A 15097-nucleotide genomic window follows, 5' to 3' on the forward strand; every position below is an offset into this window, starting at 1 on the left:
CATAATGAACAAAACACCACTGAGGATGTTTTAGGCAAGTCTGGTATAGTCAGAGACATTTAAGGCAAACAACTGTTCTATGTTGTAAGATTTCATAGTCCACCTGTACAATATGCTCAAGCTGAACAGGATGTTGCCAAAAGGAAGGACAATGGACAAGCATGGGACCAGAGCAGCACAGATTTCCTGACACAAATTCCACATCATATCCTCATGTCATGCTCTGTAGGAGAAACCTGACTGAGAAACGTGAGTTGCAAAGACCTATCAAGTACAAAAAGGAGATGCTAGAAGGCCTGATATGAGTAAAGAAGGTTGGCCAGTACTTGATAGGACTTAGTAGAGCTTTATAGATAGATGGTTATGTTGAAAGCAACATAGAGAATTTCAAAGCTGCTTGAATTCAAACGCAGTTAAGAAGCTCTGGAAATGTGGGATTTCAATCTAGGTGATCTAAAGGAGCCACAAGGAAACATTATTGAACAGACAAATGAAAATGCACAAAGTGCTCTCAAAGACAGACACTGGAGAGGACAGCAACCACCTCAAAGCAAGCAGTAGCAGAAAGGATTTCCAGAGCCCTGCTTAAGTGAGACATTCAGACAAAATTCAGACTGTACAAGAATAGCAGCACACAGTCTGTGTCATCCAGCCAGAGTATGGCACAGTGCCCTCAAGAAAGAGCATCCTTCTGGGGAGGTGATAAGGTACTATCCAGTCTTTCATACAGTTAACAAACCGAAATCTAAGAGGACACCTGCCATCTTAGAAACTATATTTCTGTTCAAGCAGGGCAGTACCACTGGAACTTTTTGCTTGAAGACAGTGAAAAAGCAGTCAACAGAAATAAACGCCCAGAGGCCATGCGTGCCCTATCAGAAATTATGTTCTTATCAAACGTCTGTGTGTCTTCAGTAATGAAGCAGGAAGCTTCAGTTACTCTGGTCTTATCAACGAGACAAAGGATGTTCCCCTAATACAACCTCTAATAGACCAAAGGACAGTGCATTAAATGGGTGATCATTAATGGACTTATCCTAGGACTTGCTAGTTGAGCAGAATCCCTTAGATGCTTCAAAATTGATGTTCTTACTTTATGGTTCACAACACTTTAAAATATCTTATTTTATGAAGCCACACAGAATTCAAAAAGGAGAACAACATAATTCATAACTGATCTCAACACGTTAGCAGTGTAAGTTGTAAGACGTGTGCTGGCAAGGAAATACTTGTTATAAAGCAGCCAAAAAGCACGATTGCTCTGAAACATATTGACATAAAATACAAAAATGGCTGTCATCGCCTTTATTTCTCATGCCCTTCCTAGTTTTGTGTTACCAACCATACAAGAAAAAACACAAATCCAGTTCTTAAGAAGTCTGATACTCCTAGCACACATGTCCTGGACAAGGAGGAAGTTTTCCCGTTATTTCCTTAGTAATCACTCATATGCAGAAAGATTAAAGATGAGGTAATAAGCAAATTTGCTAAATATCTTATCTGCAGAAAAAAAAAAATCAGGAAACTATTAAACAACAGATCTTCTAGAATCTTTTCCTGTCTTGATTTGCTATGTGGTCATGTAGAAGTGGAAGGTAACTTTTTAAAAATGCACTACATCCATCTCATAGTATCTGAAGACAGCCTAATATTTTCCAGTTTTCCATTTACAGTATTTTAGGGGTATTTAATGAAATTATTTTATGAAACGTTTAAGCAATCGAATCACACTCTTAGTTCAAGATTTCATACTGGTCCAGTTTTAAAACATAACAATATACTAGGATTTGGAAGTATTTGTTGATTATAATACATTAAATCCATTGCATTATTACAGAAAATATGAAGGTCCTAGCTTCGAAAGAAGCTATACCAACGTGAAAAAGGCATACATTTCACCATAACTCAAATATTTATTATCTTTCTGAGGATCTTATTAGTAGCCACATTTCAGAAAAAATAACTTTTTCCTCTCTTTAGATTGCTTAAGACATATGTATTTCTAGCCTCAAAACACTTATGTAAGGAGCTTTATTACTGCATGACAACACATATGAAATACAGGAAACAGCAGTAGGAACCTGCAGGCTCTGAAACAATTTGCAGCATATATATGAATGGTTAAAATTATTAGACTTTTATTCCCTAAAGTAAAGCATTTTTGATTGCTCAATAATACAGAACATTATTAGTCCATTAGTTACTTCTTTGTTTAGAAGCTTCAGAAGACCAAAGTAGCACATGGGTTGAAATCATGCTAGGTTTCAACCTTTTCATTTCCTTCCAGTAGTGTCTGAAGTAGAGAACAACCACAACAAAAATGGTAATTTCTATGTTCGATGTTTTCCCTAAGGTAAATTATTCGTGCAAACCACAGAAACTAGTAGCAGGTTTGAATACTTCGCCCAAAAAGAGGACACAACTTTCAGGTACCATTCAATAAGCAATAAGCACAGGAGCCCTAAGAGTCAAAATGAAAGCAAATTTACACTTGTTCTTACCCCCTAGCCTCCAGCAAATAATCAGTCACATACATGTTCTCCTTTAACAAGTTCTTATTGACAACATTCATTTCTTTCGAATCTTTAGAAAATTCTGACAAAAAACTTTTTATACCTGCTGCTCTTTCACAAAACAACAGATTACGCTGTCATTTTCACTGAGTAAAATTATTTTACAAAAAATCTTTTATGTTCTAAAATGTGATGCTAATTTACTCAGACTTTACAGTATCACCAAAAACAAATGTCCTCATTTTATAGGTAGCAAATCTCACCTTGGTATACTCATCTTTGGCCTTGGTAAGCATCCGTAAGATATCCACTTCTTTGTTATTAGCAGAATTCATGATCATTGGGGACACTCCTGTTCCTGTGCCCTGCTGTGCTTTGAATTGTTCCTGCTGAGTTAGGCTGAAAGTAGGAGACGAGAGAAGAATATACAAGACAAAACAAAAACAACAACAACAACAACAAAAAACAAACCATAAAATATAAAAAGTTTAACTACAGCTACTTTACAATAACTAAGAAAACAAAACACCCCGATTTTCACCCCACAACTATATTAACAAACAGTAAAAAAAAAAAAACAAACAAAAAAACCACCACTATTTAAATATCTATATCAAAAAATAATTTGACCAGGTGTGAGAAACATTTTGCCCAATCTTGAATACTCTAGGTCATAGACTAAAATTTCCATTTCTCGGTCACAATTTCTATTCCCAGAAGAAGCAGGGAATTCGTAATGTTATTCAGTTTGGCTGGTGGTGGAGGATGGCAAACACACACAAATCAGTCATTAACTACTAGCAAATGACCAATTTCCTGCCCCAGCTGTTTTATTATTATTGTAGAGTGCTGAGAATTTAGACACACAGCCAATTGGCTGAGCGACAGGTTTTGTGCGTTTTTTTTCTTTAAATCTATATGCAACACTGCTATTATAAACCACTACACATGGTTTACAATAGCATGAACCCTCTGAAAACTAGTTTTTATTGTAGTAAATTACCAGTTTGAGAGTAGCTAATCACCACCAACTGCAACTTGAGCTAGTTAACTAAAATTAGCTGTCAAAAAAACTAGATTTCCTAGGGTTCATTGCTTATTTCTGTAAATTCATCCCCATCAATTTTTTCTTGGGTCACAACCGACTCATTTTAGAACTGCAGAACATACAGCATAAACAACAAAAAACCCCAAACAAAACCCCATCATTGTCACAGTCTCTGTTTAACAATGTTTTGTCACTGCAAAATGAAAAGCAGCGGGTAATTCTTTAAAAAGAGACAGAGAGGAAACATGACTAACTTTCCATCCAGTAGTTTGTAACAAATCCAACCTGGATCATACTGGTAGAAGAGTTAAAGCACTTTGCTATGGATCAAGATGTGTGAGGATGAGCCTTGGCTGGACTTGTACTGCAGGACATCTAAATGGGCACTTGATACTTTAGCAATCAGAATTGATGTCGCTTCCTCAGCACGCTTCTGGCTACAGAAACATTTGCTAACCAGGCTATTAAGACTGGTACAGATGACCTGAAAAGGAGAGATTCACAGCTCTGTGCCTTTGCGCTGCACTCTGTTTCTACCTAATGCTGTTGGCTTGACAGCATCAGTCTCCCACGGCTTTCCTTGGGATGGTAAAGACCTGGCTATACATCATTGTTCCTCCTATCCCTTACAAGAATTGTGACACAATGGTATGTCCAACCCTACATACCACAGACAGCTAGTAAATCTAACGTGCCCATTCCTATCATGTCCCTTTATTATATCCTCCATATTATACCTCTGAAAAAATGTAGATTGTACATGTTGATAAAACCTTCAAGATTTCAGCTCCTTCCTCCTCCAAACAAACATAAAAACCTGCAGAATGCAGTCATAAGAAAGGAATCACTGCAAACAAGTCAGTTGTTAGACCAAGCAGAGGGTAAAGCAGAAGGATGAGCCCTTGATCCTGGACACGTGGAGAAAGCAGTGGCAGTGAAAAAAATATCCATGATAACGTTCATTAAAAAACTATCCATGGTGCTGTTAGATTAAAATACAGCTGAGAGTACAGTTTTTTACGAAATGTTAATCTCTCTCTGATTTCATTGCAGAGTTAGACCTGTATAACATATATAAAATATCCTTAATATGTATATAAGAGTCATAAATTCAAAGCTAATTGAAGTCTTGCTTTATACTCCAAAACCAAGTGAATTCTATATATATTGCTAAAAAAGCAGGAAGCAGGAACTGAGCCATGGCGTAGAAAGAAGATAAACACAAACTGTATTATTGTAATATGCTTTTGTAATAGTCCATACTTACATTGATGTGAGAAGAAAAAGGTAACAGCTACATTGAAAAAGAAAATCTCCCCAACCTGAGAAACTCATTACCACCACCACCACCCTCCCCACCCCCCAAAGAATTCAGATATCTGTTTTGTAGAGTTGGATCATCAGGAAACATATCAGTTGAACTGTTATATTATGATGTAGCTGGAAACCTGTGTAGCAAATTAGGGAAGAAGTATTGCAATACAGTGACTTATTTCTGTATATATAAAATGCAGGTGTGTGACAGTTTTACTTGCAACAAATTCTCTGAAAATAGGCTTAAAGTAGAAACCATCCTAGTAATATAATGTGCATGTATGTACAGAAATACATACATAAAAAAGCACAAAAAGTCTCGTTTACCCATCACTTACTTTTTCATGAGCTCTGCAATTCTTTGGCATTCTTCCTTATCATAAAACCAAATCCCATATATGGACACTGCAAATGCACATCAAACACAAACTATGAGAATCTTCTCAAACAGCAATTCTACCTGGTAGATATTTAAAAGTGACCTGTAAAGCAATTTTTAATTTTACTTCTGTCTTGTGTTTTCCCCTTCTAAAAACATGACAACTCAAATCCTCCAGTATAATCAAAAAAGATCAAAAGGTGTATCTCTACTGACATACGTCACCAGCTCTGAACCTTTGATACAGGCAAAGGTGTTTGATCCTTTTCTTCAAAACACTAAACCAGAGGTTTGTTTTTTGTGTGTTTTCTCCTTTAAAAACTTTACTTCTGTCAATTTTCCAGTTGTCATATCATAAGCATTGGACCCCAGTGGCTAGTGTACTACAGGCTGTGTTGCACGCAAACATAAGCAGGTAAGATTTGTTTAGTTTTCAACAACGATCAGACCTATCTTACACATCATCAAAGTTGTTACGGTAGTACAAACCAACCTCTGCCTCCTTGCAAGTTTCCTGTAATGATGTCCATTAGTTTCACCCCCAAAGAAGTAATTACCTGTAGCCAACCCCAGGATTAGAAAATCTCCATCTAAATTCAGACTTCAGAATCTGTCCTTCACAAAGGTAAGTGCCTGCAGTTTTGCCCAGCAACAACAGATTTGAATCAACCAGTAGTTCAAAATTCTCAAATGCACGCACTGCTAGTGAAACCACCATGACGGTAACAGGCATAATGCAACTGTAGTCAGTGCAGCCTCCACAAACATCATAAACAGGAAGCTTTTTTCCACTCATAACTGTATAATACAGCTCTGGTAAGACAGCCTGGGAATCAATCTGTAACACTGTCTGGCCGTATTTTCACCAATGATCCATCCACGGTTTTCAGTTTTAACCTATCGCACAAATTTGCTGTGAAGGAGAAGGAAGAAGTGCTTACACGGTAAACATGGATCTTCCCCTCTGTACCCTGCAACCCCTCTGCAACATTGTGCAACGTCCAGGTTCCCCTTGTATGATACGGTAGCAAACGGGTAGGCACCACATTTCTCCCCTTCTTCCCCTCCTACAGCAGCAAGAGATTTCCCTTAATCTTCCTAAGATAAGGCAATTCCTAGCATGCCTTCTGGCACAGTAGGGGCTGGATTCTATTTGAAAGTGGCGTAAATGGATGGAGTATCCATTTTAAAATAATTGCAACACTGACCCTGATCATGTAACATTTCCTTTAATCACAGGAGTCCAAGAACAATCACTTCTTCTTCACTTCCAAAGAACTGAAACTACGACACACAAAGCACAAGCTGGCTTTCTTAACATCTGAAAAGAAACTGAATGTGCAGCTGTTTGCAAGACGCAAGTGTAATATTTATCTCTATCCCCCTTCAGACTTTCAGCCATGTGTTGTCTTCTATACAGCTAAAAATGGTTCAACTAACTACTTAATATAGCATCCTGGTGAAAAGCCTTAAAAAACATTTTTTCATTTTTTTTTTTTGTATGCCAACACATAAAAACCCAGGACCAGCAGGGAACCTGAGATGATTACAAACTGCAACCATCAAGCTAGGAACCTGTCATGCTCTCCACTAATAAAAAACATAAATATACATAGAATACAAATTTCACTGCAAACTTCCTACCAGCATGAATACACCTTGTGTCTTATTGGTATTAAACAGATTATTTTTTTCTTCACCCTCCATCCTTAGGCTGTGTGTGACAAAAATAGAAATTCAGATCTAAGTATCATCTGTAGAGTGGTAATGGTAAACGTTTGCATGTTAAAACTGAATGATTGAACAGCAGAGGTACAAAAAGAATTCTTTCACTGCAGCACAGAAGAAATATTGTCTCACTTTTAGGCCCAGATTCAGCTATCAAGTTATCCAACAAGAGATTACTGTCAAAAACAGAGAAAGAAAGAACAAATCAAAATCAAGTATCTTCTGCTCCCCAAGTGAGCCAGCTACATGAAAAGTAGCCAACAAAACACCAGTAAGGAGAGAGAGTTTTATACTGACAAGATGGCATGCATCTAGTCAACCACATTCAACAGTTCCCAACTCATTTCATTTACTAAAGGAAATGAGATTTAGTAATGAATTGATCCCATTAAAGGGAAAAAAAAAGGCACAAAAAGTTATGATGCTGTTAACAAGACTGAACAAAGTTATAAAGATATAATGCAGCTATCAAATCAACAAGATGTAGTTAATATTGAATTGGAGTAAGCTACATAGGTTAAATCATCTAACTGCAATCACTTAAAGAGCATCAATCTTTAGAATTTTTAGATTTTTAAACAGGTAGGCGGCTTCTGCTGGTACACATTAAAAAATTGCAGCATCCGTTCTGCTGGACCTACTGAGAAAAAGAAAAGACCCAAAGTAGGTTATACCCACGATAGTATTTTTAATCTATGCCTTCTTAACTTAAAGCATGACTTAAGGCATGCCATATTAATTTTGTACCATTCTACTCTAATGCAAATGTGATCCCTTTGTCCACAATTAAGTCTTCATAATAATGATGCAACCACAGGATGTTCCTTCCACTTTACTCAGGTTCAAGTAGCGAAGGTGGCCTGTCTGTTCAAGTTTGACATCCTGCTCTACAGGACAAAGCAAGACAGGATTGCAACAAAGGAAAAATCTGCAGTTAAGACAGCTGCATGCTATCTTAGAAAGACAAATACCATCTCTGACGCTGTCCCAGAGATATTATGCAACGATATGCGAATTGTGAAATGTCATCTTAAGTGGCTGTCATTGAGTGTGTACATTTCATGTCCGGTTCTTGATTTGAGATCCCAGACCTGAGTGTAAGATTTGAGTGCATGACCTGCAAAAACGCCGGCTACTTATAATCACAGCTGAAGTCTGTAGGAAGTGTTTTTGAACTTATGAATGATAAATATATTGGATAAGTTACGCTGGAGTAACTTGAAGTCAGACACTCTGCATTTAACGGATCTTTGTAATTGTAACCACTCTGCTCCAGGATCCCAATTTGTAAAATGGGAAAAATAATATTTCTAATCTGAGCAAGGTGCAACAGTTCTGCTTATTTTAAGTCACCAGCTATTACATCAGTGAGTATCACACAAAACAACATGAGAAAAACAACAATGAAGAGTTCTGCCGCTCCTGCAGAACTTCTGCAGTGCCTAAAAAAGCAAGAGGTCCACACACAAGTAATGAGGAAAAGCCAGAATACCAAGTAGCCACTGTTTACCTGAATGTCATTCAGACTATTTGATGACTGAAGCAAAGACTGTACTGCAAATGATTATGAACATGTAATTAAAAATTCTATGAGGAAAAAAAAAAAAGATTGCACAAGCAACCTTATCTTTGTTCTTTGGTTGTTCAGGAGTGCTCAATTTTGCAGCCTTTTAAACACAACATTTTGCTTAGCTAAAACAAAATGCTAAGAAAAAAAATAAAATTGCATTATTTAACTGCCATATTGATAGTGATGTGATTCATCCACAGGACTGAACTTTCATGTCTCTTTTTTCTCTACACTGTAGAAAGCAGAACAACACTATATATATATATGTATGTATGTATGTATGTATGTATGTATTTCTAAATGATGGAAATTCAGATTAGATATATCCTGTTATCTCTGGAGGTTCCCAGAGAGGAATCAAAATTTTTACGATGTCCCAGGCACAAAAATGCCAACAAACTAAAACAATGCAAGAATTTTCCAACCAACGTGAAACTGTATTATGATGTGAGCTTAACTTTTCCTAAAAAGCTGGTAAAAGAAACAAACCTGTCAAATCAATGAATACTTGCTCCTTCGTTTACAGGTTGATAAAGCTTCTGATCCCATTATTTAGGTATCTTTTAACACAGACAAGGAAAAGAATGGCTTGGTCTTTACATTATTTCAAATGTTTAAAACTTAATATATGAAACAAGCAGAAAAAAAAAAGCAATTAAAAAGAAAAGCATTCTGCTCAGAGACATTTTAATGCAAATAATCACATCTGGAGAGTGAAAAAAGCTGTTTTTTAGCTTTACAAGTCAAATTCAAGCAAGGAGGAACTGTTCAAGTAACTTTCTCAAAAAAAGACAAACAAAAAAAAACAACGCACATCATGTAAAAGCTCCTGAAAACCTCTTTCCCCAAAAAGGGATGGTTAGAGAGTGGGCAGGGACTGGCAACGCTAGAAGTCAAGAATAGGTTCCTCACCACCATCTGTTTAATTGTACCTGGAACTATGCCTTAAACACGTGAAACTTTTTTTTTTTTTTAAATGGACCCTGAAATAACCTTGTGATCTTCTACAGTCATGAAAGTTGGCTGACCAATTCACAGACTTCCAGATACAGAGCCAGCAAATATTTCTGATCTCATGAGGCAAAAAGGGACAACTCCGAGACAGCGGATTGTTTATAAAATCATGTCTGCAACTCCACGGTGACAGCCTGACTTCTGGCAGATTTTAAATCAAAATATATAGGAAATGCCTTAAAAAAAAATTAACTCTGTAGCAAACAAACAAAAAAGAGACTGTCTGACAAGAATATCCCCTAAATAGCCTCAAAGCTAAAGTTACGTTAGCCTTGCAGGAAACTTCAAGTCCCACTGATGCATTTATTTCCATAAAGCCTAACAGATGCAAGCGTCCATCGGCAGGTTATTTTTTGGAAAATATCCCAAAGGCAAACTCAATTTGCAAGATTTCCTTTAATATTACATTCTGTTGATACAACAAGAATTTTTAGTCCCTACGCAGGAATAGTGTCTATGTTATGATCCATCTAGCCTAGTGATCTTTTTCCCCCTCCACTGGTTTTCCAATTGCATGCCCTGTCATTTCATCATCAGTTCCAAATACTTTTAAAATCATGATGATGCATGATTCTGAAATTAAGACAAGACAACCCCCACAGGGGCCAGGCTATCAATTTTTAAATAACAAGTTGTTCTTAATAAATCCGCTACTGTTAAGTTGTTCGTAAGTAAAAAGTGGTTCTTATTACTGTTTCACAGTGGACTTCTAAAACATCCACATCAGACTGGATCTCCACTGCCTTTTACGACAGAAATGATTACACAGTCTCACTCAAGGAACCTAACAGCTAAGTGAAGAGATAGTAAGATAAACAAATTGTGTGTGAAAGTACCATTCATTCCATTTTTGATAAAGAAAAGTGATAGATGCTGACTTTGAGAAGTGAGGAAGTCTTTAGCAAGGCTGAAAACAAAATCCATATATCCTCAGCCAACAAAAGTATCCTTCCTGTGAAAAAACTGTCAGAGGATGGCTCAGTGGAAAGGAAGTGTAACTCCTCAAAATCTGAAACTATTACCGCTCCCAGCTTACCCTATTATCTCTGCCAATTTCTACTACAAACCATTAAAAAGGCCTTCAATGCACACTGAAATGAAATCAGGCCCTCGTCTACATGAATGATCTGAACATAATACAAAAATGACATCATGCAAATATAAGCTAAATATATATAAATAACTTCTTAGCAGAAAAGCTTACACCAACATAACACTGCCACAAATGAAAGAAGGAAAACAAGAAAACACGCTCTCTTCTTGATGCTGAGTACAAAATTATACCTCGTAGCTAAAAGCAATGAGAACACTCCACAGTCAAGGAGGCAGCGACAATGCTCTCCCCATTCTGAAGGATGAAAAAAAGCTGTCTTTTATTTTAAAGAATAGGAAGGAATTCTACCCTTGCCTTCTCGGTGTCCAGCCTTTATATTTACATCCCGCTTTTCAAGGTTAAGGAAAGTGGCAGCTTCTGTTATGTTTCTTGTCAAGTACCTGGGGTATATACATACAAACAACTTAAGACTTTTGTTGTTGCAGGTTAACAGCTAATTCCAGATCTGTAAACACACTTCTATTACTTCCCATTTCCTTATTATCATCCCCATTATCTGGGGATACAGCCTCCTCCATTGTAAATGGCATACATGATTGTGTGGTAGAGGACTCAACAGGATTTGAATATTGCAGTTCTCATTTATAATTTAGTGAAATGTAAGATTATGTTTCCAATGATTTTAAAGTGCATCTCTGACATACCTGCCATGGGTCTAAGTACATCTTTAATACCAGAGCTACAGTAAAAGTTCAAGGGCAAGAAATTTTCCAAAGTCTGCTGGTGTCTATTACAGTGCATTTTTTTTTCTCCCAGTAAAAAAGAAAAAGAAGGAAAAAAAAAAGGAGGAATATTTTAGCTGTTATATATTTAGTGTTATAGCTGTATTATGTATTATAGCTGTTTATATTTAGTGTTCAATAGCACGTATTTTTTTCCTGAACTCTGTCTTTTTACTATAATCAGTCTGATGAGCTATTACTCCAAATGGTTTGATTCCAGCAAAAAGAACAACTTGAAAATGGGCTTCATGAAGAAAATAAGCAACCTCAACTATAGGTATTTGTAATTCCGACAATTGTGATCTCATCTCTTATCTCTCCACTGCATAGCTTCACATCCCAAGTAATGGAAATACATTTGCAGATCTGGAATAAGCTGTTAACCTGCAACGACAAAAATCTATGTTGTTTGAATGTATATTCACACTTGTTCTTGTAGTAAGTGACACCTAAAAATACTGTAATATTAACATAATTTAAAAAAATGTATTTTCCCATTTTTACACTCTGTACGCTCTAACATTTTGGAGACAGACAATTTCTTATTGTTTCCTACACCATCTCTTTACTACTGAAATGGTCAGAAAAAAAATGTAAAATAGGCAACTGTAAAGTGAACTACTCTTTCTGACATTTCAAATGTTTAGTTCATATTTACAGCACCGCTTACGTATTTTCTCTTGTTGATTTTCCACAGTCTCGTAACATGTTATATTAAATACATTAAAAAAATTCTTCTTCTGTTATAGTCAGATGTTACATTGACTTCATGACATCTGCTCACCTGTAGAGCGAGCTGCTGTTGGAAACTAAGTACCTATGATTTTTAGAAATACAATACAATTCCATTGGAACAGAAGGGACATTTACTGTTCTCATTAATTGCAGGTGAACAGTATTAAGTCTATTCCAATTGAGAATAGGTTCATGCTGTTAAGTTAGTTAACTTAGGTTCATGCAGGTTAAGTTTCAGTGGATAGCTGCACCTTTTATCATTCACATACTACCACTGTATTTTTACTTGCTTGAAAACTGAAGGATCATTACATTTTATCCTTTAGATTTTAATAAAAGTGTTTAAAGCATATTTTGTGACCTATTTTTTCTTGTGAAAGTTGCAACTTAGTAACTTATTTCATAAAGATTCAAATATCTTTGAGCTACCTTACTTATTTCTTTTAGTGTAATTATTTTCAAGTATTTGTATATCTTTTAAAATTAATTTTAACTACGGAAGTTAGTGTTCTGATTACTATACACATTAGCAGTTTACTGACTTTTCTTCCACCACAAGGCATTCTGTGTGTTTACTTGAACAGAGGGAGAAACAGAATGTACTTCTGAGATGAAGTGTGTCACCATGAAAATTAAATGGTAAAAAAATTTGAATGGTAAAAATTTCCTTATTTTAAAACTGTAATCCAACACATGAAAGCATCAGAAAATTTTGTATTTATCAAATTAATTTTAAATAAGAAGCTAGATGTTTCAAAATACTGAAACAGCACTGGGACATATCCTGCAATTTATGAATTGCTAACTATAGAGATACATTTCAATACATATCAAAATTTGGAGTTGTGCGCTGTGCCATTCTCATTACAACTGCATTATTCTCACACAAAGTGAAAGTGCATCGTTACATTTTGCTTCATAAGTCAGCAGTATTTTACCATATGCATGATCCTTTAGGAATAAAGCATTACTTATCATCTTTTGCTTCCCTGTTCTCTCCCCTCCTTCCAACTCTCAGTGCAAATTTGAACCTCATTTTTTTCTTTATGATAACAACATACAAAATATTAATTTGAGGGAAGACATAAAAAAACAACAGAAGAGATATGACAACTAAAAAAGAAGCAAAGCACTGCAAGAAGGTATGCAATACTTTACATAAAAATCCACTGTTGCTTCTTTAATTATGAAATTTCATGAACCTCTCCATTGAGAGATGCTATACATTCCCGTGAAGAAGATTTAATGCCGTATGTTGTTATGCAAATTATCTTGAAATTTTACAGAAAGGCAGTTCGTTTGACAGAGACAGAAGAATTGGTGTAGCTCATCAAACTGCAAGTCCATATCCTGTCTAAGACAATGACCAGCACCAGATGATTCACAGGAAGAACCTTCCTAGTCCCTCTATTGTTGACTTCTGACCTGAAGCATGTGTCTTATATCACTTTTTTTTTTTTTCTTGGCTACAGGATCTCTGGCTGGTTTTATTCATATAAATAATATCTCTGCTATGCAAAAGGATTACTGAAAGAGGCTCTAAAAGACTTAAGAGTACATGTGTCCAAAACAACAAAGCTAGCAGGTACAAACCACATTTTTTGTGGAGAAAAGAAATATATTTAAGAAATATATTATTAATATATATTTCTTATATTAATGTACTTTAAGAAATATATTATTATATGAAAACTTTATATTTTATTAAATTTTATTACAGCAAGCTCTGCACTGCAAAACCAACAACTGGGCTGCAACTATAACCATTATTTGCAGAGCAGATACCAAATATTAAGCCCAATGCTGTTAGCAGTTTCTATGCCACTTAAGACAAAAAAGCAACACTGCATTTGCAGCCCTAGTGGAATTCCACTGGAACAGTTACACTGCCTTTCCGTATGTAACACATTCCTTGTCCTTTAAAGGGTATGCTATCTTATACTTCAGAAGGATTTCTTTCTTTTTTCCTCCTGTAATTGAAGAGTATTGTTTACTGCCGATTTAAGGCTTGTTTTGATGAAGACAGAGCTGATGAGGCACTCAAGAGCTTGTATTAAATCAATAATAGACAGAAGTGGGCAGCTTGTATATGCACTGTGGGATACACTTGTTCCATATTTATCTTTCATGTTTTGAGAGAAGGTTACAAATATTTTTATATATATACACACACACATAAAAGAGTGTGAGCGAGCAAGCTCACATTCCAAGAGAAGTTTTCTGGCTATGTCAGGACCGAAGTCCACCCCTTGCTAGACAAACCTATTTTTTTCAAACACAAGAGGATATTATCAGAGAAGTCCGTGCTGATATACAGAAACCAGAGATCGTCATGGCTCGGTGAGGTGATGAGCTGACGGGTGGATGGCGCCCATTATCGCCACTTCTCAATCCAAGTTTTCCTGAAAAACCACAGGGGGAGGAGAAGGCTCCAACTGAGCATAAAGCACAGAGGACAAGAAAGGACCAGGAGTGAAGAGCAAGGAAAGGAAGGATAATGCAAAAGATATTGCAAAGGTTTCAAAGAGCTGGAAAGTAGTTTCTAGATGAAAGGACAGAGTTGTCAGTAGTTCTGGTTTTTGGTTTTAACTTCTGTACAAGGCTATTACATAAAGTAACTGTAAAGTAAGAAACAATTGCTCAAAAGGAATTTACTTTCAGTATACATAGGAAATATACTCAAGTTCAGCGGTTTCAACGCTCCAGGGAATTTAAAAATGTTTCAAGCCTTTGTTCGGCAAGCATATCAACCACTATCCAGCCACCAGCAAGGGGAACCTGAAACGAAGTATAAGGGGAAGCTGGTGCATGAAACTCAGCTTAACTGCTTCTACATCAAACCTGGAGGTAAGACAGCATTATACATTAGCGTGCATGCAAACTGTACTGGTGTCTATCTGCTGGGACAAGTATTGCATTTCTATTTAAACAGAACAGTTTGTATAATGTATGAAATAACA

The 15097-nt window shown here is 36.3% G+C and overlaps 3 protein-coding genes across 30 annotated transcripts in view; 2 read left to right on the forward strand and 1 right to left on the reverse strand.

The window, feature by feature from the left end:
- Positions 1-15097, forward strand: part of LOC310892960 (uncharacterized protein) — a 284028-nt gene that overhangs the window by 144566 nt on the left and 124365 nt on the right. The gene's annotated exons all lie outside the window — the stretch shown is intronic.
- Positions 1-15097, reverse strand: part of DCP1B (decapping mRNA 1B) — a 44591-nt gene that overhangs the window by 16135 nt on the left and 13359 nt on the right. For both annotated transcript variants that reach the window (XM_083821295.1, XM_083821294.1), the window contains exons 4-5: positions 5214-5280; positions 2777-2912 (exon numbers count right to left, since the gene is read on the reverse strand). In XM_083821295.1, coding sequence (XP_083677421.1) covers positions 2777-2912; positions 5214-5280 — 203 coding nt within the window. The remainder of the gene's footprint in view (positions 1-2776; positions 2913-5213; positions 5281-15097) is intronic.
- The window catches only part of CACNA1C (calcium voltage-gated channel subunit alpha1 C), a 494083-nt gene continuing 484274 nt past the window's right edge, over positions 5289-15097 (forward strand). For 21 of the 27 annotated variants that reach the window (XM_083821274.1, XM_083821245.1, XM_083821241.1 and 18 more), the window contains exon 1: positions 5290-14984. In XM_083821274.1, the coding sequence (XP_083677400.1) occupies positions 14855-14984 (130 nt within the window). In that variant the 5' untranslated portion in view covers positions 5290-14854. Of the gene's footprint in view, positions 14985-15097 lie in introns of all 27 variants that reach the window. The other 6 variants (XM_083821259.1, XM_083821285.1, XM_083821290.1 and 3 more) reach the window with 1 other exon arrangement.

Source organism: Anser anser (genome assembly GCF_964211835.1).
Source record: "Anser anser genome assembly, chromosome: 1".
NCBI classification, from domain to species: Eukaryota; Metazoa; Chordata; class Aves; order Anseriformes; family Anatidae; genus Anser; species Anser anser.